We start from the raw sequence: 27,112 nt of genomic DNA on the forward strand, positions 1-27,112 counted from the left end.
TTCTGGAGGGACAATTTTGTGATGCAAATGTATTACTCTTTTGAACGCAGATTGTTTTGAGAAGCAAAACGGTTTATTTTTTTAAACCCCAGCCAACTAGCCGGACTACCTTCATCAACGCCAAAACTCGGCTGGAACTCTGCTCACAGGACGCAGCAGGGGGTAAGAAGATGTTCATGAATGATATTGCTAATATGGGATGTCATACAGCTTCATGTCAAAAGAGGCGAACTATCCCTTTAAGACTTTATTATCACGCAAACACACAAAATTTGTCCTCCGTATTTAACCCATCCAGGTTGCCACCTGTTGAACACACACCTGCACAGGGTCACACAGTCATGGAGACAGATGCCGTACACTGGAGCGGTGGGCAGCCAATCACAGCGCCCGGGGATCAGGGGGGTACGACGCCTTGCTCAAGGGCACCTCGGTCGTGGCAAGGAGGTGGACTGCCATCCCTCCAGCTGTCAGCTCACCGGTCTTTGAGCAGTGAGAGCGGGAATCGAACCGCCTATAGTTCATTTTGAAGTTGTGAGTTTAGCTCAGACTTCCAAAAGCTGAAGCATGAACATGAAACTGTTCACCTGATTAACATTTAAAAGCTTAAAATGGCTCTTCTGCAAAAGCCGTCTCTTCATTCACGTAACCTCTCACCATGTGTGTGGCAAGTTCAGATCAGCAACAGGTGGAACAACAGACTAAACAAGAACATTCAGCAGGGAGAACGAATCAGTGTCGGTCCAGGCGGATCCTCTCAGCGCTACAGGCCAAAGCTAATGAGCTCCTGACGAGCAGATGTATCCAGTGTCAGCAGAAAAGAAAAGAGCAGACGCTCTGACCTTTACTCCTGGCAATCAGACTGTGGAGAAAAGAAGGAGGAGATTAAAGGAAAACAACTCGGGGACGAAGAGGCGGAACAAAGATTTACTTTGTCCAGGCTGTCAGAGTGACTGCAGCTAACTGATGGTGGAGGACCTGCACACTTTAATTAGTGTCTGTCACTTTAAATCAAAGAGATATGTTTAGTCCCCCCCACCACCACCACATCTGCTGAGGTATCAGATCCAACCGCCACCGAAGGAAAGTGAAGACTGATGGAGGTCAGAAATGTGGCATCACTGCTCTGAGATCAACACTGATTAAAACCTCCATTAAACATCTTTAATATACACTTATTATGATTTTAACTGCTTCATATACAGTTCAAAACTATTCTTTTGCACCTCTCCCTAATGCAGATTCACTTATGAGGGTTCTTACTAAGATTGGTTGAGTGAAAATGTCTTTAGTTGGTCCAAAGTGCCTGAAAAGAAGACGATTAGACTTCTGTTTCTGGTTCTTTAAAACATTTCAATGCTCACCCAAAAATGCTTCTTTAATTCTAACAGACTGGTGGGAAGTTTAAGACTTATAAGCTGTTGGTGGGACATTCGCTCCTCAAGAGTTATCGAAATATTTATTTTCCATTTAATGCCATAGAAACAATAAAATATGCATCACTAGAAATAAATCAAGTACTTAAAGGGGAACTCCGGGGCATTTGAAGCGCAATCCCATTGCCAGAGGTTGTCAAATACTGATAGTAGGACACAGACCGGTGCAAATCGGCGCTCCCTGTGTGGAGATTGCGCTGTTCGCGCAGCCTGTCATGCGAGGCTAATACGTGGTGGCTAAGGGGCAACTGCTAACCCTTCCACGTAAAACAACAACTTGCACACAGCAGAAACGTCACACCACTTTATAAACCATCCGACAATAAAGTCACAAGCCTTACCATCAAAACCATATGCATGGTTCTCACATTACTGGCATGGGGATGTTACAAAACAACTTTATAAACAGCATGTAACTCACCGGTTGTTGGTATGCGCGCGCATGTGAAAGCCCAAAAGAGTCGATGGACGATACTCCCATATACAAAAGAATTATCTTCTCTAGAAAAACTGCATTCAAGTATTTAAAACATTACAACAATAATATTGTTGTGTTACGTGGAAGGTTTATTATTTGCCCCTTGGCCACCACGTATTTGGCAAGCATGACAGGCTGCGCAAACAGCGCAATCGCCGCAAAGGGAGCGCCGATTTGCACCGGTCTGTGTCCTACTGTCAGTATTTGACAACCGCTAGCAATGGGATTGCGCTTCAAATGCCCCAGAGTTCCCCTTTAAGCTCTTTTTATGTGAAAAGTTATAATAAAATATTGCTTGTGTTTATAAAAAGAACAGTTTAAATGTTTTCATGGCCCAAGAAAACTGAATATAAATACATTTTATGTCAGTTTTAGGGCAAAGTCAGCACAAAACAACCAGGAAACGCCAAATAAAAATCAGCCACCGCCCTCAGCTGATGTTATCCTCTGTGTAGATGAGCCAACGAGCCTAACACACCGAAAGTTAGGCCAATATGTGTGTATCCCTGATCTCAGTGCAATCGAACATGTAAATGTGGACTGTTGCTGTCCATTATAACACATATTTCTGTTAAATATGTGTTAAACAGTCAAAATAAGCAGGAAACATCGTGTACTTCAGACATCAGACCTCTGCTGTGGTCATTAAAAGGGAAACTGGCAGAGCAGACCGAAACCATCTTTTGTACCAGCTTTAAACATGTTAGTTTTATGTAAAATAAGGGCTCCAGATCGACTGAGGCCAGCTCTGAGCGGGCATTCACTGAACTGCAGTATTTTTCAACCAAACAGAACCGTTACACAGCTTTAAATCTGCACATTTCAGCAGAAGGCTCAGGAACTTTTGCCCTATATTATGAGGGAAATATGTCTACTGTCATAGAAAGATGTGCACGATTAGACAAAAGGTCAAATGAGACGGTGACGGTGAAAACTACAAGTGCGAAGGGTCTTTCAGATAACAACAAGATGCTTTCACCCTCACACTGAAATGCATAAACAACACGAAACAGCTGGATCTCTCCTTTTCCACCCATTTTTATTAGGAAGCAACAGCACTGCATCATATAAAATATACTTTTCTCAGTCTGCTCATTTAAAACATAAAAAAAAAGCTGGTTTCTCATCAGTAATGATGGTAGAAAATTCAAGCTCGGTGAGGAGAGAAGGACGAAACCGGGAGGAAGAAGATGTTTTTCACAAATATGTTTGTCTTTGTTTGAGGCTACTGAACAAACGGCTGTTTTTGTAACCAATTGTCCTCCAAACAAGGGGAGGAGGTAAAGATTGCTTGAGAGACAGACGGAGGAGAAAGGTGGGCAGAGAAACGGGACAGAAAAAAAGCTGAAGAGTCCTGTGATGGACAGAATGAGCGCTGGTCATTTGCATGAGAATATGATGTCAGGGTGGTAATTTCAGCAGCTTCATAATGTGTCATAATGTGTTAGTGAGGACAGGCAGGAAAAGAGGGGATTTTAGGGTAATTTGTCTGTACTAATTCTATGTGAAATATAAGTAATCACACTGAAAAAAGTGACTTTTTGGTGAAGTAAACTCTATTAGAGTAACTGTCATAATTTCTACCTTGTATTTTTAAGATTCAGTAAGAACTAGAGCTTCTCAAGTAAAATTAAACATTTTTTTTAACGTAATAACATGAATTATGGGGGAAGAGTAAGTTTTATTAGGTTTCCTCATACAATTTAAATGTTTAATAGTTGTATGTACATAAACTTAGAAATACTACATAAACTTTACTCTGAAAGTCCATCCATCCATCCATTATCTTCCGCTGGTCCGGGGATCGGGTCTCGGGGGCAGCAGCTTGAGCAGAGAAACCCAGACGTCCCTGTCCCCGGCCACTTCCTCCAGCTCTTCTGGGGGGACCCCGAGGCGTTCCCAGGCCAGCCGAGAAACATAGTCTCTCCAACGTGTCCTGGGTCTTCCCCGGGGCCTCCTCCCAGTGGGACGGGCCCGGAACACCTCACCGGGGAGGCGTCCAGGAGGCATTCTCACCAGATGCCTGAGCCACCTCATCTGACTCCTCTCGATGCGGAGGAGCAGCGGTTCTACTCCGAGCCCCTCCCGGATGACCGAGCTTCTCACCCTATCTCTAAGGGAGAGCCCAGACACCCTGCGGAGGAAACTCATTTCGGCCGCTTGTATTCGCGATCTCGTTCTTTCGGTCACTACCCACAGCTCGTGACCATAGGTGAGGGTAGGAACATAGATTGAGCGGTATATCGAGAGCTTCGCCTTCTGGCTCAGCTCCTTCTTCACCACGACGGGCCGATGCAGAGCCCGCATCACTGCAGACGCCGCACCGATCCGTCTGTCAATCTCCTGTTCCATTCGTCCCCCACTCGTGAACAAGACCCCGAGATACTTGAACTCCTCCACTTGGGGAAGGATCTCATTCCCGACCCGGAGAGGGCATTCCACCCTTTTCCGGCCGAAGACCATGGTCTCGGATTTGGAAGTGCTGATGGTCATCCCAGCCGCTTCACACTCGGCTGCGAACCGCTCCAGTGACAGCTGAAGGTCAAGGTCTGACGACGCCAACAGAACCAAATCGTCCGCAAAAAGCAGAGACCCGATTCTGAGGTCGCCAAACCGGACCCCCTCAACGCCCTGGCTGCGCCTAGAAATTCTGTCCATAAAAATTATGAACAGAATCGGTGACAAAGGGCAGCCCTGACGGAGTCCAACCCTCACAGGAAACATGTCCGACTTACTGCCGGCAATGCGGACCAAACTCTGACACCAGTCATACAGAGACCGGACAGCCCATATCAAGGAGTCCGGCACTCCATACTCCCGGAACACCCCCCACAAGAGTCCCCGAGGGACACGGTCGAACGCCTTCTCCAAGTCCACAAAACACATGTAGACCGGTTGGGCGAACTCCCATGCTCCCTCCAGGATCCTGCGGAGGGTATAGAGCTGGTCCACTGTTCCACGGCCAGGACGAAAACCACACTGCACCTCCTGAATCCGAGATTCGACTATCCGGCGGATCCTCCTCTCCAGTACCCCCGAATAGACCTTACCAGGGAGGCTGAGGAGTGTGATACTCTGAAAGTGTATCGTTAAAATGTACTAAGTTACTTCAAAACAGCAAATACTACAGATATAGTAGTAGAAGTAGTAAAATGATGTTCCTGCCTATGAAAAACAAGTTTACTAAATTTGTTTGAATAAATACAACTGTAATGTTTTATGGTAGGTAAAATTTACTTGATACTAGCAAGTGAGTGTTACTTGATATTGCAGCATTAAATATTACTTAAATAATTTGAGTGCAAATACTTACAAAGGGTTTTTTAAGTAAATCTTATGAGTTGTTTTTTTCAGTGCAGTAAAGCTCAATTTGCTTCCTAATTCATCAATATTTGTCAGAGGGTGTGTGGTACAGACTGAGAAGAATTTGACCTGAAAAACCTGTTACCGAAGCCAGTGATGATGAAGATAACTCCTGACTGGACTTTCTACTCATTTATCATGCATGGCAGCCCAGTGTATTTAGTCATCAAAAGATTCAGCATTTATATATGTAAATTTAGGCAATTTATTCCAATTTATTTGCCTGGAAACACTGCAGAGAGCGTTCCTGTTGTGCAACACACAAGTGGAACTTCTTAGAGGTCACAGGGGATAACTGAGTATGATGATCAATAGCTGATTAGTTGGCTTTTCCTACACAGTCCCAATTTACATCCTCCAATTAAAGTTTAATTCTGCCTTCAGCTCTCTTTGGGAAAATGATTACTGTAACACTGTAATTCTTTTCAAGTCACATTTCAGCATAATTGCAGTCACGCCACTGATAACTGTCAGCTTCGCCCACAGAAGAAGGAAAATGTTTAAACATGAAGACTGTTATTAACATTCGGCGAGACAGCAGAGCGGACCGAATTAGTTGGTGCTGCGGAAAATGACACGCAATGCAGAAGGAGCAGAAGATAGAAAGGGACAGTTCGGCCGAAGAAAGTGAGGAGGGGAAGACGCCAACACAAAGAGGACCTAATCAGAAGCGAAGGGGAGGAAGGGGAAACTAAAGCTGAGCGATCTATCCTAAAAGGCTTTTCCATCCTGCTCCGGTGTCCCGCTTCCTTCAGACCTCCACTGTGATGATCCACATCGGGTCAAAGTCTGAGAACTTTTGAGAAACTTGTGGAATGAAAAGAGAAGCTAATGCGAGGCTGAGGTGAGGTTAGCACATGGAGGCAAAGCCGAGCAAAGAACTGCGGCTCGGAGTCAGACAGGCCGAGGATGGCGAGTGATTTTTCAATTCAATTCAGTTTTATTTATATAGCGCCAATGACCTGGCATGGGAAGTGAGGGAAAAGCAAATGGCAAAACTTAACTAAACATGGACTAGAAAACTAAAGACTAAACACCAAAGCATGAGAAACTAAAACACAAAACTAAAAACATGGCACCAAACCCCATGTTCATGACATATAGAGCATGAGAATTCAAAAACAATTTCCCAGCTAAGGAAACCAACAGATTGCACCGAAACTTGCCTTCAGTCCAATCTCTTTGGAATCAAACCAGATTTGTGTTTTGAATGTTTTCCACTTGTGAATAATCTTTCTCTCTGTAGAATGATGGACTCCACATAGTTTAGAAATGGCCTTATAACCCTTCCCAGATCGATGGGCAGCAACAGCTGCTTCTCTGAGATCATTGCTGATGTCTTTCCTCCTTGGCATCGTGTTAACACACACCTGAAAACTGACAGAACTTCAGCTTTAATAGAGGAGCTTACACTGACTGATGATCAGTTAATCAGGTGCATTGATCAGCAGCACCTGCCTGCTTCTTACCACCTTAAATCCTGTGGAAGCAGTAAGGGTTCACTTAGTTTTTCACACATTGCTTTTGATTTTTTTGACATGTCATGTGTTGCTGTTCATTTGAAGTTTCATTAATTTAATTATAAGACCTGCTAGGGATGAGATTATTCTCTATCGTGCCCTGATCTGTAAACTCTTAGAACAGAAAGAAGGTACATTGGCTTTACCTTCATGCTCTGTAGCATGAAATATAGTCCCCAGATAAGTTTCTATGTACATCAACAGGAATAAGTTTGAAATGTGTGTTATAGATATCTTGTTAAGGTGGTATTACAAGACTCTGATTCCAGAGTGAATCTGCTTCTCAGAGCTGCTGAAGGCAGATAGTTGGCTCAGAACTGGGAAGGAAACATTTATTTATTCATCAGTTTCCTCAACAAACAGCAGGATACTACACCAGGAACTCTAAATGCCGGCTACACACAGTTAGAGAGATTTAGATTCAGATCCAGCCACATACCCCGAAGCAAATCTTACAAATCGTCCGTTGCCTGTTGCAGCACTTTGGGATGAAATGATCTACTCTTTCACAGTTCTTTTGTCTGCTTTTCTTAACCCAGTTACATCTGCACCTCTGGTAACTCTGTCTCCAGGGCTGGGAATCTTACCAATTGTTCAAAGCAACGTCGCTTTTTCGATCATTCAGTGTCCGCTCTGAAGCAGAATTCACAAAGTGTTGAATCTTTCACTCACTAATAGGGAACGTGAGCTGTTTCAAGCTAGCTACAATGAGGGTAGGTTCACTTCCTGTTTTCAAAACAAAAGCACCAATTGTATTGTAATGGCTTTCCCTATGATAAAAGGCAACGGGTATTTTATTTTGTGAAAATAACCGGAAGTGCGTTGCTCACTGCGGCTAGCTTTAGTAGCGCTGAATTCGTCGGAACAAAATTATAAATAGCCGGTATTTTGGCAGGTTTTCAACATGTTGGGGATCTAAACGACTACTTTCTCGCCTGAAAATGTTTCAAATGTTGCTAAAGTTTAGAGTTTAGAGCTTAAACGAAATCAGCTTCAGGCTGGCTGATTTCGGCTCAGGCAGGAGCAAAATGCATTGTGGGTAAACGCTCTGCATACTGTCTGATCGATGAGTATGCAGTATGGAAGTATGGAAGTATGTAGTATGTAGTATGCGGTTTTGAAGCCATTCCAAGCCATGTTCTTTGTTTTGTTTGGTCTTAGTCATGTTTTGTTTTCATAGTTTAGTCAGTTTTGTTGTTGAAGTATCTGCATCCGTATCCTTCCACGCCTCGCACCCACCAAGTTCAACTGCTGGAATCTTCCTTACCTAAACAAGAGCTTCACCAATCTTGGAAACTGTAGTTTCAAAATGACACCAAAAAACGGCAAAAAAATACCAAAAACACAACAGTAAACGTACCCGAACAGACTGTGCTGTTTTCACAGCCTTCTCTTGCTTTGTGGACATCAGTTATTGTAATTTTCAGGGTGGTCAGACAGGCCAGTCTCTGCAGGAGAGCACGTTAACAGGTGCAATTGTCCAGATGTAACCCTGTATTCATTAATATCCAAGTTAAACAATGTGTTTTAATCCTTTACACAAAACTGTAACACTAACCAGCTGCAACTGAGCACTTCTCACCTTCTCTTGCCTCCTCATAAGGTAAGGCAAGGCAATTTTATTTATAGAGCACAATTCATACACAGGGCAATTCAAAGTGCTTCACAGCTACATAAAATCACAAGAAGGCAATAAAATCATTAAAAAGAAATAAAAAAAATAAAATAAAGAAATTAAAAACCCATTAAAATAATCATTAATTAATTAAAAAGCAAAGAGTGCAGATAAAATACTTTCAGGTGTCATATGCACAGCTAAATAAAACTGTTTTCAGCCTGGATTTAAACATTGTCAGAGTTGAGGCCTGTCTTACATCTTCTGGAAGACTGTTCCAGATTTTAGGGGGATAAAACTGAAACGCAGCCTCACCTTGTTTAGTCCTGACTCTGGGCACCAGCAGGAGACCCCTCCCTGAGGTTCTCAGAGCCCGAGTTGGTTCATATGGCTCTAACATGTCAGAGATGTACTTTGGCGCTTGACCATGAAGAGACTTGTACACAAGCAGAGCTGTTTTAAAGTCTATTCTCTGAGCGACAGGAAGCCAGTGCAGAGACCTGAGCACTGGACTAATATGGTCGTATTTCCTGGTTCTAGTCAGGACTCGAGCAGCAGCGTTCTGGATGTACTGCAGCTGTCTTACAGCCCGTTTAGAGGGCCCAGTGAGCAGGCCGTTACAGTAGTCTAACCTGCTGGAGACAAACGCATGGATCAGTCTTTCTAAGTCTGGTTTAGACACTATTCCTTTGATTCTGGCAATGTTTTTTAGATGGTAAAAAGCTGCTGATGTTACTGATTTAATGTGGCTGTTAAAGTTCAGGTCTGAGTCCAATATTACCCCGAGATTTCTAACTTGATAGTTAGGTTTTAGAGAGAGAGTCTCAAGGTGACTGATAACACTTTCTCTTTGTTTCTGTTGGCCACAGACAATGATTTCAGTTTTGTCTGAGTTTAGCTGGAGGAAATTGTTTTGCATCCACACACTGATCTGTTCGATGCAGCGACACAATGTATCTACAGGCTCGTGTTCTCCTGCCAAAAGTGACACGTAGATCTGCGTGTCATCTGCATAGTTGTGGTAGGACACATTATAGCTGCGTATTAGCTGGCCTAGTGGAAGCATGTACAGATTGAAAAATACGGGTCCCAGGATTGACCCCTGGGGAACCCCACAGGTCACAGCCATTTGGTCTGAGACACAGTTACCAATTTCAACAAAATATTTCCTGTCCTCCAGATAGGACTTGAACCAGTTTAAAGCACGACCAGAGATTCCCACCCAGTCTTCTAACCTCTGTAATAAGGTTGCATGGTCAACTGTGTCAAAGGCAGCACTCAGGTCCAGCAGAACTAAGACTGTGACTCATTTTGGAACATCTTATAATCACACTGTATCACTTTTGAGTGAGTTTAACGAAAGGCAAAACATAGGCATGTGACAATCTGCAAAGAAGAGATCAGCATGCACCGATATTAAAAGGTAGATGTGGACATGGAGTGATTTTGAAGCCCGGGAGATGAAGTCATTTGCAGTCTTTTAGTCTTCATAGTGAAACTGGAACATTTGAGCTGTGCACACATCCATAATACATTTTGAAGTGAGACTGACAGCTACTTAGAGGTGACTCCAGCTGTTAATCTTTAGAAAAAAGTTAAAGCCTGAAGTAATTTATTGTTAGAACATTAGTTATACTAACTGGGTTGCATCACATGGCCTTTCCCCTATTTGAGATGTCACTAAAGCTATGCTTTGATGGATTTCTCTTTGATTATGACGCAGCTCTTAGAGGTCCAAAAATCCGTCCTTTTTTTAAAGACTCATCTCTTGATGCCTCGTCGTGTGATGGCAGCCAGCCAAACTCAAGTCAACACAGATATTCTGAGCTATCAAACAACCAGTGGGAGTTGAAAAGAGAAAAAAAAAATCTTCAAAATGAATTTAAGAAACAGTCAAAGGTTAAGTTTGAACTGCACACGGTGATATATTTTAGAAAGTGTGATGTCTTTGGCTCATCTTGTTCCTTGTAACAGTTAATGAGAGACCAAGAAATGTCAACTCCATTACAGCCGGGTGGCTTTACTCCAGCATGAGTCAGCAAAGGGCAACAATGAAAATGTGCTCCTTCAGTTTCTGCCACAGCTACATGAAGTGTCACTGAAGCTTCAGCCCACTTCTTAATACCAACAGAAATTAAATTCAGCTTAAAAGAAACATGATTTAAAATTCAATTTATAAAACAATGGATTCTTTGTCCTTGGATGTATTGTATACATTGCACTAACCGAAGGTCCGAAAGGCTCGTGTGTTTTCTGAAAGGCTCAACTACCTGAGGACTGAGGCTCTGTTCATTCCACTTTCCACCTTTAAGTTTCAAAGGTGGTGAAAATTAATCAGACCCAGATTAAATCCGCCTCATCCTTTCAGCAGATTCTGGGCTTTGATGTTAAGATAAGTCGGCGAAACCCCAATGTTTCAATTTGTCAAAGCCTCACATCAGCATTCCTGTCGCCCTCTGGGTTTCATGCTGGACTGACAAACACCATTCACATGTATCCTTCAAATACATATCTCAGATACAAACAGCCCCCATTACACCTGTTTAAGCTTTACAAAGTTCCACAAAGCTCTTTAAGATGCGTTTCTCATTCAAGCATTCACATAAACACTCATAACACACTTCTCTGTATAACTGTACTGACAGCATACAACAACAACTGATCTCTATAATAAAACACCAGTGAACCAAACTCCAGTGAACCAAACACCAGTGAACCAATGTACCAAACACCAGTGAACCAATGAACCAAACACCAGTGAACCACTGAACCAAACACCAGTGAACCAATGAACCAAACACCAGTGAACCAGTGAACCAGTGAACCAAACACCAGTGAACCAATGAACCAAACACCAGTGAACCAGTGAAGCAAACACCAGTGAACCAATGAACTAAACACCAGTGAACCAAACACCAGTGAACCAAACTCCAGTGAACCAAACACCAGTGAACCAATGAACCAAACACCAGTGAACCAAACACCAGAGAACCAAACACCAGTGAACCAGTGAACCAAACACCAGTGAACCAAACTCCAGTGAACCAAACACCAGTGAACCAATTAACCAAACACCAGTGAACCAAACACCAGTGAACCAAACACCAGTGAACCAAACTCCAGTGAACCAAACACCAGTGAACCAATGATCCAAACACCAGAGAACCAAACACCAGTGAACCAAACACCAGTGAACCAATGAACCAAACACCAGTGAACCAATGAACCAAACACCAGTGAACCACTGAACCAAACACCAGTGAACCAATGAACCAAACACCAGTGAACCAGTGAACCAAACACCAGTGAACCAATGAACCAAACACCAGAGAACCAAACTCCAGTGAACCAAACACCAGTGAACTAATGAACCAAACACCAGTGAACCAATTAACCAAACACCACTGAACCAATGAACCAAACACCAGTGACCCACTGAACCAAACACCAGTGAACCAATGAACCAAACACCAGTGAACCAGTGAAGCAAACACCAGTGAACCAATGAACCAAACACCAGTGAACCAATTAACCAAACACCACTGAACCAATGAACCAAACACCAGTGACCCACTGAACCAAACACCAGTGAACCAATGAACCAAACACCAGAGAACCAGTGAACCAAACACCAGTGAACCAAACTCCAGTGAACCAAACACCAGTGAACTAATGAACCAAACACCAGTGAACCAATTAACCAAACACCACTGAACCAATGAACCAAACACCAGTGACCCACTGAACCAAACACCAGTGAACCAATGAACCAAACACCAGTGAACCAGTGAAGCAAACACCAGTGAACCAATGAACCAAACACCAGTGAACCAGTGAAGCAAACACCAGTGAACCAATGAACCAAACACCAGTGAACCAGTGAACCAGTGAACCAAACACCAGTGAACCAAACTCTAGTGAACCAATGAACCAAACACCAGAGAACCAGTGAACCAAACACCAGTGAACCAAACTCCAGTGAACCAAACACCAGTGAACTAATGAACCAAACACCAGTGAACCAATTAACCAAACACCACTGAACCAATGAACCAAACACCAGTGACCCACTGAACCAAACACCAGTGAACCAATGAACCAAACACCAGTGAACCAGTGAAGCAAACACCAGTGAACCAATGAACCAAACACCAGTGAACCAGTGAACCAAACACCAGTGAACCAGTGAAGCAAACACCAGTGAACCAATGAACCAAACACCAGTGAACCAGTGAACCAGTGAACCAGTGAACCAAACACCAGTGAACCAAACTCTAGTGAACCAATGAACCAAACACCAGTGAACGAAACACCAGAGAACCAAACACCAGCGAACCAAACACCAGCGAACCTAACACCAGTTTGACTCACGGAGGAGTGAGGGAACCACGCTCTTCCTTAAGCCACGGCCAAGGATCTATTGCTTGGTCCCCGTTTGATTATACCTGGTCACAGAAGGTATTGTGATCCTCTACATGCTAAATTAGTTAGCTGTAAGTTACTTATAAGGCTGTGTTCTGTACAGTTGTTTACCACATAGAGGACTATGTAGTGGGATCTTTGAAACGTCAATAGAAATCCTTCATTGACTCAATAGTGTACAACAAACTTGTTGTGTAGAGTACAGAAGCTGGTCTGGTGCTAATGGAGTGTGCTATTGCTAGCTAATGGTAGCTAGCTACTGCTAACATACGCACCTTGCTATTTCCTATCAATTAAGAATGCTTTGTGAGCTAACAATGCTCGGATATCTCAAATGTAAAGGCTAAACGTGGACAGGAACCATATATGAAACATAACTTAGGGGTAAGTTGTGTAGTTACAGTCAGTGTTGGTTGTTACAGAGTGATCAAATGCAGCAGCATCAAGTCTAAATGCATCAATGTCAGCAGTAGAAACTCTTCCTCACCGTCTCTCCTGTTGAGTTTGGCGAAACCTGGCGCATGGCTGCTGGACAGCTGGGAGGAGCTTCTGAAGGATGATGGCGGCAGGCTGGACACCAGCGTGCTGTCACACACATCTGTCAAACAATAACAAAGCAGAAACAAACACCATCACGACAGCTGCATATAGCTCTCATAACGTTCATTTTAGGGGTCGCTTTTTAACCTTCTGCAGTAGCAGGAGATTATTTCTTACAATTCAAACAATAACATTGTCTTTACAATTCTTCTTTTTTATTATCTCATTAATAAAAATGCACCCCAAAAACGTGACATATAATATCCAGTTTGTTCATTGTATCATTCAGCCAATGAAAACAGCTGAAAACGGCTTTAAAAATCTTAAGTAAGTAAGTTTCCAAACAGACACTTGGTGAAGATTAGTTGTCTGATTGAATGTTGAAAAGTGACTTTGAAAAGGTGCTCAATATGTTCAAGAGCAGTGATCGCTGCCAAATGTTACAGGCAACATTCCTCCTATGAGAGCTGTTGAGCTTGTTGCAGAAGGGAAACGTTCCTAAATCCTTTAATGCCTTCAAAAAGTGAAATTCATTCCAAATCAAGACTTTTTAAATCAACCAGCTAAATAGATTTGGTATCCTAACCTAACCAAACAATGACACAAAATGACAAATGAAAAAACAAGTGTCACAGGAGTTCTGCTGATAGGTTTAAACTACAAACTGCACATGTAATCCTGCATTAATGTTGCCACCCGGTCCAAGAAGTGAATCAACGGAGGAAGGGCATTAAAGTGCTTTTAGTCTCCAACAGACAAGTTCCCTGATTATTAAATCTATAAATGTCCCTATTGGGTCATCAGATCGATTCATTCCTTATGTTCAGCATGTTGGCTGTCCCTCTGAAAAGTATGGAAGAGATAAATATTAGGTTTATTAGGTGTTTAGGAGTGTGACTCGTCAAGGGACTGAAAAGCCCAATAGGATCAAAAGGTTGATTTACCATAGAACTTAAACGGTAAATGGACGGTACTTGTATCAATCTGACCACTCAAAGTGCTTTCACACTATCGGTAGGCAACATGGGGTTCAGTGTCTTCCCCAAGGACACTTTGACATGTGGCCTGGAGAAGCCTGGAGTCGAATCCCCGACCTTCTGATTGGCAGGTGGCTTCTCCTCGTCCCGAACTACAGCCAAAACGAGGCTGGAACTCGGCTCACAGGAAGCAGCAGGGGGTAAGAAAATGTTCATAAATGATATTGCTAATATGGGATGTCATACAGCTTCATGTCAAAAGAGGCGAACTATCCCTTTAAATGTGCATTTGGGTATTTATAGGATCATTTAATGTGCAGTTGGGACCTCTTTAAATTAATTCCTCTGCTCATTCAGGCAGCTCCACTTCTAAGACATTATATAAAAAGGTGGGAACCATATTTAGAGCCTCATCTTTATAATAATTTGGTAAAACAAATTGGGCTCATAAAAAAGTTAAATTTTTCTATACGTGTAGAAAGAAACAATGCATCCGACAACGGGACAAAATTTGGGGCGTTTTTTTCAAGCTATAATAAGTCGTGAAAACAACAGTGAGATTATAGTGCACACTGTCTTACTTATGAGCAAAAGCAAAGCCTTTCTGTTATGAAACTCTTAAACTCTCAGGTTTAAAGTCAAATAAGGACAACAGGCCGCTAGCGTCATGCAGAAATTTCTTCTCTTGCATGGATATAAATATTTCTGTAGCTCAATTACGTTGGATAGAATCCTCAAAACTCTTCTGCAGAGTGAAAACACAGCGAATTGGTTCAGAAGAACGAGTTCAACAGCACAAAGCGCAGTGATGTCATGATGTCTGAAAGAGCTGGAGATAGATTCCCCTCCATCTCCTCGCCGAGGTGAAAAACCGTTTCATGCCTTACATTTCAAAATGATCAGCTTAGAAAAAAAGGAAGGCTAATCAGACAGGCTGTCAAAGTCTCATTATAAAGCCATAAAGAGGTATTAATGATATAAAACTGTTGGCTGTGAATATTACAAAATGAGAGGCAGAGGGGGACGTAATCATTCTGAGGCAGGTTTAAGGTTTAATGTTCCCCAGGTGGACAGCGGTTTTTCTGCTGTAACAGCACCATATTAGATGAATGAGCGGGTAATGATGTCCAGTTGGATGAGTGAGTGGCGTAATTGTGCTTCGATGGATGAATTAAGGCTGCGATCGGGTGGTGTTGTGGATGTGAACGGCGTCCCGACTGACTCATTACAGGCTGATGGAGACGAATCAGCGCCGTCGGAGGAAATCTTTACACATTTGGTTTAAAGATGACCGGCTGCGATAAATATGTCCCGTTGCATGATGTGATCATTTATGCTAATTACGCTCCCTTTAATTTCTCCTTCTATCGCACAGAAACTCCATGAAAAAAAGCTACACAACACGAACGGATGATGTAATAAACCAAAGACCCACAGTAGGAATGAGATGCAGTTTAAACGCATCCTGCAGATTTATGAACATCAGACGCATCAATATTCAGTTTTCCTCCATTCTGAGCTGAAGTCAAACTACCGCTGCCTCCATTTAAAGTCTATCTGTTTATGTTGTTGTTCTCCACCACTGAGACGAGAGCCAATTACTATGATTCACGCTGCAGAAAGATCTGAGCCCACAACTCTGTCAACAAGGCTTTGGCTTCGATTACTCTGTCAACATCAGCGCACTTCATCTCAACACCACAAGTATTCATCTGCCTCTTAACATCAACCAGTCGCTGATATTTCTATTTGGCAGAGTGGACTCCCACTACATTAACAGAGCCACTTTAAGGCGGAAGTTGTGATGATATTTACCCAAAGCGTTGGTTACTCACTGAGAGTTAAATACAGACTGAAAACAGTAGCTAATTTCTTTATATTTGACTTCCAAACAGCCAGACATTCTTCTAATCTTTTAAAATGCTCTTTAGAAATAGTTCTCCAGGTTTTCTGGAGGACTTTTGCTCAAGAGCATTTTCAGTAAATCGATTGAAAAGCACTTAACAAGCCAAAAATGCCAAAAACAGCCCCATTTAGGAGGCCTCATAACTCAGCCATACAGCATCACAGAGACATCATTCAAAGTTTATATGTGACAGGAGACTCTCAACTTTCACTGAACTAAAGGGTTTGTTGATGGGGAGGGCAGTAGATTGGCACCCATCAAAATTTCTTCAGAAATTTTCTAGTTATTGGTGCCAATGTCAAAGGCATTAGACACACATACTAATCTGTTGCCAGACACTGGACATTTTTTAGTCCAGTCATTGTTGCTGACCAGTTTTTGTTTGATGAGAAACTTAAAGGGATAGTTCGCCTCTTTTGACATGTAGCTGTATGACATCCCATATTAGCAATATCCTTTATCAATCAATCAATCAATCAATCAATCAATCAATCAATCAATCAATCAGTCAACCAATCAATCTTTATTTATATTTCATACCACAGGCAACAGACCTCACAATCGCTTGGAGCTATTTTCTCTCCCTTTGTATCACTGCGTGCTGTGCAGACCGAGGTGCAGACTGAGCAGCAAACACCGTAACAGGTGCGGCTGTCGCTAGGCGGCTGAACGCATTGATACGAAGGGAGGCGAAAATAGCGCCAAGCGATTGTGAGGTCTGACTTTTTCTGGAGAACGATTTTGTGATGCAAATGTATTACTCTTTTGAACGCATATTGTTTTGAGAAGCAAGACACTTTATTTTTGTGACCCAGCCAACAAGCCGGACTACCTTCGTCAACGCCAAAACGAGGCTGGAACTAAGCTCACAGGACGCAGCAGGGGGTAAGAACATGTTCATAAATGATATTGCTAATATGGGATGTCATGCATCTTTTGATAGTTCGTCAAAAGAGGCGAACTATCCCTTTAATGCTGACCTATGAGTCCTACAAGCCGAGAAAAGGCAGCTAACTCGATGAATCTGTGTTGTTTATCCATAAAATTAAATTCTAAATATTATCTTTAGTATCTATGAGGGCAAACAAGGAAATCTTAAGGAGGAGGAGAGTAATTTGTTTGGGTTTGATGTGGCATCAATCAGTACATCATCCAGCGCTGCAGTCCTTTTTTTTTAGTAGATGTTCGAGGTAGCAGCAGATGTAACGCCTACAACTTTAAACCATTGACATTATACATCTCATGAGTTTTTCCTTGACTGCTAATCTGGTCTTAGAGTCTGAAGTCTATCTAAGACACACCAGTTATCATTAATCATTCTGCTGTATAAAAGTCAAACTGCTCTTTATTGTCAAAACTTATGATGACTTCATAAAAGAGTGCTTTCAAGATTATTTCCCCTGTTTTAAATGCCATCCAGCTACTTCACAATCATCCCAGTTCTCTGAATCTGAAGCTCCTCTTGATGCAGGCTGTGCCCTGACAGACACTTTCTGTGGGTGGTTGCTGAGCTTTTGGTGTTAAAAGCAGGTGAATTACAGTAGACTGAATGGGCGAAATTAGAGGGGCCGCTCTGTTATGTAGAGAGCTGTAATCCCTGAGGAGAAAATGTGCAGTGAGAGTTCGACCTCGCTGAGGTAACACTCGGACACAGAGAGGGCAGCGGAGTTAAAAACACCCGGACAGTTTTCCTCCGCAGAGCGTTGGCATTTAAGAGCCGGCGTCCCCGACGGTGTGACCGGCGGAGCACAAACAGACAACTCAGAGGAGAATGGAAGTGAACGTCGAATACCTGCCGGCCTCTGAAGCCAGTGAACCTCAACACTGACCCTGGCTGTGTTGCATCTCCAGCCTTTCTGAATATTAAGATGCTGCCTCCCTGCGTCAGCCTCACCATCTGACGGCACACTTTTCTCCTGACATTTACTTCTGAAGATGCCAGGTTGCAGCTAGCAAAACATTTTACAACATTGCGACAAAAAGAACAAAATAAAAAACGCTCGCTCGTAAGTTGATGTCAAACACGTTCTTAAATAACTTGCATGTTTATCTCTGTGAGGCAGTGATAAACCTACAAACAGGCATCAGCTGTTCCTCTAACATCACATTTGGCACCTAAAGAGACAACTTGTTTTAGTTCTTGATGTCATTTGAACTGCAAACAGGTCAGTCAAGCACCTGGAATTTTAACTATGTGGCTACGGTCCTCACAGCAGCTGGCCCCCGGTTCAAGTCCTGCATCGGACGGCCCTTTGCTGCATGTCATTCCCCCTCTCTCTGCTTCCTGTCTCTCTTCAACTGTCCTGTCCATTAAAGGCATAAAAGCCCCAAAAAATATTTAAAATAACTAGGAGTGGGCAACGATTAAAATTTTTAATCTAATTAATCACATGATTTCCCTGATAAATCACGATTAATCGCATTTGTACGCAAAATCCCAAAATTAATTCAAAAGTAGTGAATAGCTTTTAGCATTTAGTTTTATTTTAAATGTGCTGCCATATGAATGAAAGTGCCATAACATTTGTTGTGCAAACACACTTTTAACATCAGCATCTTTCTGTAGTTTTTATGTAGAAGCCTCGCTCCACTGTCTGTTTCCTTGAATGACTTGCTGCTATCAGTTGTGTGTTTTGCCTTTAAGTGATATTTTAGACTGGAACTACTACGCTGAGAAGACAATTTAACTTGGCAGTGTTTACAGATGACTTTGGTTCTGTCGACTCCGCCGTCTGGAAGAACTTTAAAATGAAAATGGCCGAGTAAAAGTTCCGTACCCTTCTCCATGTTTGGTGGATCCGCCGATTACTTTCTTTTCCGGTTCCGCAGCAGACAGCAGCAGACTTTTACAAAATAAAAGCCTGTGAGCAACAGACTTTTACAATAATAAAATAAATAATAAAACAGGGGTGGTCGGTGGTGTAGTGGGTTGAGCAGGCGCCCCATGTACAGAGGCTATAGTCTTCGCTGCAGCTGGCCCCGGTTCGAGTCCCACATCGGACAGCCCTGTGCTGCATGTCATTCCCTCTCTCTCTGCTTCCTGTCTCTCTGAACTTTCCTATCCATTAAAGGCACAAAAGCCCTAAAAAATTTAATTAAATTTAAAAAAAATAAAAAACCTGCATTAATGTGCGATAAAATATTTATCGGCGTTAAATAATCGACGAGTTAACTCGATAATAACGAGTTAACTTGCCCAGCCCTAAAAAATAAAATAAATAAATATGTACATAAATCAAAATCTTCCCAGAAAAATATGTAATCTGAAGCGAAGTATAGGATGCTCTTAAATCTATATTGTTCAGCAGTATTGGTGCCTTTACAGTAAGTTTACTTCATAATTAGGTACTCATGCTGCCTGAGCACCATCATAGATGTTGGATATTGAACCGATAACATGCCGAATGGCCATGATTCCAGATTTTTATGCACCAAACCATTCATCCGTCTGTTTTCTATCCCCCTGAATCCTATTCAGGGTCGCCAGAGTGCTGGAGCCCATCCCAGCTGTCAGTGGGCTAAAGGCAGGGTGCACCCTGGATGGGTCCATCTCAGGGTCACAGTGTTTCTACTTTACCTCAGTCCATCTTAAATTAGACGGGCTTAAAGAAAGACGTACTGGGTCATATCGCCATGTTTGATGAGGCGTTTGGATACCTTGTTCCTCCTCAAAGTTCCTTCTACTGTGCCAATATTTCTGCTCTCAGATTCATTGAGAATCTGATTCAGATTCTCAATGAATTGCTAAGGCAGGAGTTGAATTCAGATTCTCAGATTCACTGCTCTGAACTTGCTGCTCTGGAGTTTTTTCCCTCATACTCATGCTTCCTCTGTTCGCTCTTATGACTTTTGCTCTCATATTTTCACTTATTGCTCTCAGATTGTGGAGCAAACAGAGCAGAACATTCACACAAGCAGCAGTGATTCTGGTTTTGAGGGTGAGGGCAGTGAAATATCTCACGTTGAAAAAATAAGTTTTTTTACCAAAGATGGTAATATGCCCCAATGTAGTGGCAGTGGAGCTCATTTATATGTTTTTTCCTTCATGTTGTGTGGTTTGAATTTAAATTCGTGGATATAGCAAATATTTGTCTAAGCCATCAATGTTTTTTGGCTGTTAAAAGCTAAATTGTTGAAATTTTTTGTTACTTTCTCCTTCAGAGTTGTTAACCTCCTGAAAAACTCAGCTTCTCTCTTTTTTTTTTATACCCAGTAAACTTGTTGATCAGCTACCAAATAACCCACTTAGGTGTGAGATGTTCCAGCAGATGTTTTTTTCAGCATTACACAACTTTAAATCTAATTATTTAAACATATTGCTGGTATAAATTCTGAAATTAACTTTAAAATATCTGTTGACATTTTATCTTTGCACTATTTTCAGCTTAGCAAGTTTGTAATGACGTTTTTTCCTTTTATTGAACACTTTGGTAAGAAGGGAATGATGTTATTCTGGGAAAATGACTTCAGATATGATGATCTTCACCCACGAAACGAAAGAAAAAGCCAGTTTCTGCTGCTGGTGAAGCTAAGACTTCACCAGCAGGATAAGAAAAACCTCATATTGGCATTTGATTGATGAGAAAATATCTTTTCAGTTCAGTCAGATATCCACCTGGACATCCGTCACTCAGCCTCCTGACAATTCATCAGCTCATACGGTGCCAAGTTTATCTTTCTGCTGACTTCTTCAATGAATAACAGAAAAATAACCGCAGAGTCCAACACTGAGTAAGAACCCCTGAATATTGATGAGCTCCATCCATCACCCCAGCAAACAGCAGTGAACAGAAGGTCCTGCGCTTCAGAGCCCTATAATCCCGGCAACACCCAGAATTCAGTGCTTCTCAGTATGAACGCCAGCCGGCTCGTTTATCTGCGCAGAGCACGTAGCAGGAAGCAGGATAATGAAGCTCCTGCAATGGCTGTTTTTGCTCCAAAGCACTAACAATCCCCCTCAAGCAGAAAACGTCAATGCTCATTTTACTAATCCACACAACTCCTGCCTTCAGGTTGACCCACAGAGGTTCCAGCCTGCTCCTCCCAGGCTGGCTGTACACAAAGACAGAAAGTATTAAACACAACATATAGAGATGCTCTGAATGTTGCATTTCTTTAGCTCAACAGCACACTTTGTTTTCTTGATAATAAAAAGCTGAGAAGTAAACAAAAGGCTGAGTAAAACAACTCAAACTTGGTGCCTGAACAATCCTTGTATCTTTTCAGAGTTTCTATCCTAAAATGAGCCACGATGTCCTAAAAACTAACGTATTTACTAAGTAACTACGTAGTTATTGATGCCTGAAGTGAGCCAGTTGGTTAAGATCAGAGATCCTCATTACGCGGCTCCTCAAGCTTTAAAGGAAAACGTCGGAAAATTTCAATTTTCCTATTTTCGCTGACACCTGTCCCCCAAAATCGATTTCTCACACTGTTTTACATTATTCAACCCATAACCTTGCGCTCCCAGATTTTTTCACTTCTGGCCATGGGCGCAGCCATGTTCAGCCACATCCGGGCATATTTTACGTCAGAAATGCAATTCTACTTGTGCAGCGGAAATAAAATTCTACTTGTGTGGCGGGAGTGTGCTCTAACAAAGTGTAGAATGTAACTTGGAAATACACAATGATTGAATACTACCTGTATATAGTAGAATTAGAAATTATTTTTATTTCAACATGTATGTTCACATATATCTGTAGTGATAGTCTACAACTGCCTCGTCGGCGTGAAGGAAACCCTTGTAGGTCCCGTCCTGCGACTCATATTTATCCCTGATCGCCCACACCGCACAGGAGGGAATCACTCTTCAGAAGCGCTTCCCAAGTCTCCCATGGAGAAAGTAGGTCACCTGCCGGTAGGCCTGGAAACAGTACACAAGGTTGGGTATGGGGTCCGGAAACGCCTCACGCCTCGTGGATACAACCGGTGAGTCGTTAGCATTTGGCGGCGGTGTCGCGGCTGCTGCGACAGCCACTTGTCCATCCTTATTTTTAGCCTTATCCGACCATCTCGGCTGATGGCTATAAGCTAACATAACTTGGATCGAGAGGCTGATCATGATCTGACTCGGACTCAGGCGAAACTTCGCATTCTATCTCCGGGTCCGAGTCAGACCAAGACAGTTCGTAAGTGTCTTCCATTGCTGTTGAAAAAATGTTTGCATTTCTGACGTAATGTTGAGTGAACATGGCGGCGCTAGGGAGGGAGAGCCAGAGCGGTATAACTTGAATTTCAAACATTCGCGAATGTTACTCTCTCGGGCTGACAAATGTAAATAAGGTGAGAAATCGATTTTGGGGAACATGTACCAGGGAAAATAGTAAATTTGAAACTTTCTGGCGTTTTCCTTTAATTGGTGGCTCGCACTCGCATAGTAGCGTATAACAATATGGTAATAATAATTTTTTTCAAATAACATACAGCGAGTACTGCACAGTATTAAGTATTTTTATTAAGTATTAATTAAGTCATAATGGTGTTTCCTAAAGGGGGCTCTGTTAAACCTGGCAACGCAGCCCGCTTAAACCACCGTCACATTGACTGCAGTGCACGCTAGCTCCTTTAGCCAGCGCGAGATGCAGGCACAATGGATCGGTTTTTAATAAAAAAGGGCAAAAACCAGCACAAAAACCATGCTCATCCTGAATGTCTCACTATGATACAACAAAAAACTACAAATACAACATGAAGAAAGTCAAGGACATGCAGGCCAGCTTCAACTCATCCCAGTATTAAGGTAAATGTGGTCTGAATTGAAAATGTATTGGCTGTGTTGTTCCTTTTTTTGTGGGATGTTTTATATGTAGAAATGCATATTTGCAAAAGGGGACTTTAGTATGTTGTCGTAAAAGTGTCTCTTCCCTTGATTTTGCTCTGCCAATGTGGCTCTTGTGAAAACAATAGTGAGTATCTCTGTTTTAGATTAAACTAAACAGCAAGTAAAAGCAAAAATAAGAGTTAAACATTGAGGGTTTGACAGGAAACATGCTTTCATAAACCAGTCCTGTGTGATACTTCCCCGTCAAAACCAATACTGCAGTAATAAAGACTTGATTTCTACTTATAGAGGACGAACAATGGAAAAAAGTTGAGCCAGGTTCACAGATCGATCGATTTATTTTTCTGTGACAGCTGCGACATTTGATGCTAATTGTTTGAATACAGAGTACAGATCGTTTATCATTGCTGTACATGCAGAATCAGTCATGAATACTGCTGACGCACCGTTGTTATTGGAGACGAGAGATAACATCCAGCCCTTCTCATCATAGATATGCACTCTACAATCACGCACGACAATGGGCAAGTGGTTGGAAACGTGGGGGTCAGCGTGTGCCCAAGAACACTTTGATTTGATCCAATCTTTCAACTGGAAGCTCCCACTCTTAAACCAAGCCACAGCCATCAACAAATGGCCAAAACATGAGGGCTTTATTATAATAAAATCTAGGGTATGCAGTGCAATTGTAAGCTACAGCGCTGTGTGTGGTGAAATCCCCAGCAAGCCCAACCAGGCGTGCCTCATATCCACGCCTTAAAAAGCGCAGCCGATTAAAGCAATTAAGCTCAAAGACCACTTAAAAACTTTAGGGCTGCCACTGACAGACCAGTGCAGACACAGGGGGGTGTACCAACCATAAATAGAGCTTTCTGAGTAGATTTACCAGAGTCCAAGAACTATATTTTCCAAATCCTCCAATCAATAAGCTGTTTGTTCAGTATGTGTTCAGTTTGACCCGCCTGCCCCTAATCAGAACTCACATTTGTGGATTTTTCTGATTATGAAGAGAAGGGATTATATCTTAAGCTCCTCCAAAAGCCAGTATCCACTTTTCTTTGTAGTCCAGTATGTAGGTTTAATAAGAATTGTGCATAGTCTGAAAGCCCCCCGTTGTTTCTCTCTCACACATTCAGAGGGATGTGCAGTTTTGTCTCTTCTCTGGAGAATTTGTTCAGTTGTAACACCTCAGTACGAGTCTGACCCGCTCCTCTTTCCTGACAGTCTTCCTCTCTGGAGAGCAGACACACCTCTGGCCAGATAAAAGTCTGTCAGTCTAACAGCTTAAAGCCTAAAATCCTCAGCTCTTCTCCTGTCTGGCTGCAAGTAACAAGAATATTTGTTCATCATCCCAAACTCTGCATTCACACGGGAAAAAAACGAGGATTCCTCCTGGTCATCGAGACTTATCCAGTTAGAAATCCCACTCTGAACGATGCATATATGCACCAATCTGCCACTGGCTTTGAAAGCAGAATGCAGTCGTCCTCCTTACTGACGATCAGCGACGTGGGCGGCTGTGTGGGAGACAGACATCAACTAAACGATATGATCAAAACCAGCAACAAGCCACGTAACTGAGGTATCTGAAACATCTTCATCCATAAACTGTCAGGTGGAACCGGCAGAGATGAAACGAGCTCAGAGACGCGACGGTGTCACTTCCAACACCGCAGAGCCCGAATCAGCCTGTGAATCATAACGCCGGAAATATGCAGATTTAAAGGGAAGGCTGTCAGCTAAATCACTCACACTAATGACCCCAGGAAGATTTATGTAGAATAAAATATCTACTAATTCAACGGCTGCACTAAGTTATACATTTCTACTTTTAATATATTCAACACGAGTCTTTCTCATTGAGGGCAGAGGAGAAGAAAAAAGGCACAAAATGGAATTTTCTTCTGCTATTCAAATGAAATACACAAAACAAGACTTTCCACATCACCCAAGCACCTCTGCAAATCTAATCTATTTCAAAAGGAAACGCTGAATTGGACACTGGAGATTCATAAAATTGAAAACTCTGCATTGCACCACCAGAGGAGCTTATACTACAAGCTATTTTTATGCAAATTGGATGCCAGGGCAGCGTAGCGCCTCTCTAAACGGTCAGCAGCCAACAAAATAAAGCCTATATTGAAATGTGAGGCCAGACGCAGCATTCTTTGCTATCCAAGTTGCTTAATAAACCCGGTTGTTTGGGCCGATGTTAGAGTTGTTGTCTACTCGAACAGGAAGTCGTGGAGGATTTCTGCTAAAGAAAAAAAAATACTCATCTGGAATTACTGGATTGCAGACAGTTTGAAGAGAACATAACTTTCATTTATTATGATAAAAATATCCAGGTTTGGTGCATCCCAGAGGTGTTAGGACATAGAAACAGTTAGAACCAGGAAATGAAAACACATTCTCATTCACAGGGCATCTACCATTACGTTAAAGCCTGTAGTACCTCTGCTGAACCAGGGAAACACCATCCACAGCAGTCTCTGATGCTGAGAGAAAATACCCCGATAGCTGGCTGAGAGGATGCATCAGCAGCAGCGGTGGGTAGTAACAGTTACATTTACTTGAGTAAGTTTTTGAAAAAAATATACTTCTAGGAGTAGTTTTAAATCTCTATACTTTTTACTTTTACTTGAGTAGATGTGTGCAGCAGAAACTGTCCTCTTACTCCGCTACATTAGGCTACAATGAGCTGGTTACTTTTCTTCTTACCTCTTTGGTATTCTACGCCTCATTATTTTTATCCCCCCGCGTACGCCTCATTTTAATGTTTTATTCTGACAGAGAGAGAGACTTCCACCAAAGGCTCTACCACCTGACTGTGTTCCACCAATCAGACACAGCCGTGCAGTCTGGTCACGTGACCGTACTCAATCTCAGCGTGGGGACGTGTTAGCTTTAGCATTAGCAGTCGTATCAAACAAACAAAGAAACAGATGAAAAATGTCAGAACCAACGGTGGGAAATGAAGACGCAGACGAGGCCTCATACTGAAAGCATGTTTACCTTACAAAGAGTGAGAAACAGCAGCTACATTATGTGTCTTCTGTGTCAACCAAAACAAACAGAAACTCAACATCTAACTTGAGGAAACATGTAGCGGTAAGTTTCCTAAATTAGCTTTTTTTCCCCCATGGATAGGTGAGTGTTTGTTTTTTAGGTTACATATGTTTTAAACATTTCCTAAGTCTCTTTTATTTTTTATTGAAGTTCTTGAATTTACCTGGATTATTTTAATTTAAGCTATTTTGTAATGAATGAATTAATTTTAATTTATTTTAGCAATTGGATGAACTCTAATTTGCCTAAAGATGATTATTTAGTATTTTTGTCTGTCTGATTGAACGCTTGTGTTAACAAATAAATTAGACGTTACTCAACAGTTACTCAGTACTTGAGTAGTTTTTTCACCAAGCACTTTTTTACTCTTACTCAAGTAATTATTTGGATGACTACTTTTTACTTTTACTTGAGTCATATTATTCTGAAGTAACAGTACTTTTACTTGAGTACAATTTTTGGCTGCTTTACCCACCTCTGATCAGCAGAGACAGACCAACATAAATGTCCCTGCTTCAATCTATGGAGAATTACCCTCCTGAGGCTTTTATCTATCATCAACTTTTTAAATTTTGTCCCCAAACGGGCAAATCCCAGCTGGAAACCCACAACCTCATCTATACAAATACAGCAAAGGCTCCGCTGGGTGTCATTGTGTTATGAATCAGGAACAGGGGGGTTTGAATGCTCCCCTGTTGGTCAGACACATCTACGGTTTCTTCAAATGACTTTGATCACACCTGCAAACATTCAGCAAAGGCACCTGCTTCCACAGACACCGGATCAGCTGTGAGCTTCGGGGCTTTCAAAGAGCCAAACAAAGGTATTCTTAATTCATCTGCATATTTATCTTGCTTTAAAGTCAGAATAAAATAGTTTTATAGAAGCAGAGTTGGCTTGTTAAACAGTCTTTTTTATAAATATTCAAGTTTTACTCAAGCAAACCCCACCCCCAACACTTAAAGGGATAGTTCGCCTCTTTTGACATGAAGCTGTATGACA

At 42.1% G+C, this 27,112-nt stretch overlaps 1 protein-coding gene across 2 annotated transcripts in view; it reads right to left on the bottom strand.

Moving 5' to 3' along the window:
• LOC142398671 (contactin-associated protein-like 4) overlaps window positions 1–27,112 on the bottom strand; it is a 181,028-nt gene that overhangs the window by 117,069 nt on the left and 36,847 nt on the right. For both annotated transcript variants that reach the window (XM_075482766.1, XM_075482767.1), the window contains exon 2: window positions 13,322–13,432. In XM_075482766.1, coding sequence (XP_075338881.1) covers window positions 13,322–13,432 — 111 coding nt within the window. The remainder of the gene's footprint in view (window positions 1–13,321; window positions 13,433–27,112) is intronic.

This window comes from Odontesthes bonariensis, chromosome 14 (assembly GCF_027942865.1).
Source record: "Odontesthes bonariensis isolate fOdoBon6 chromosome 14, fOdoBon6.hap1, whole genome shotgun sequence".
NCBI lineage: Eukaryota > Metazoa > Chordata > Actinopteri > Atheriniformes > Atherinopsidae > Odontesthes > Odontesthes bonariensis.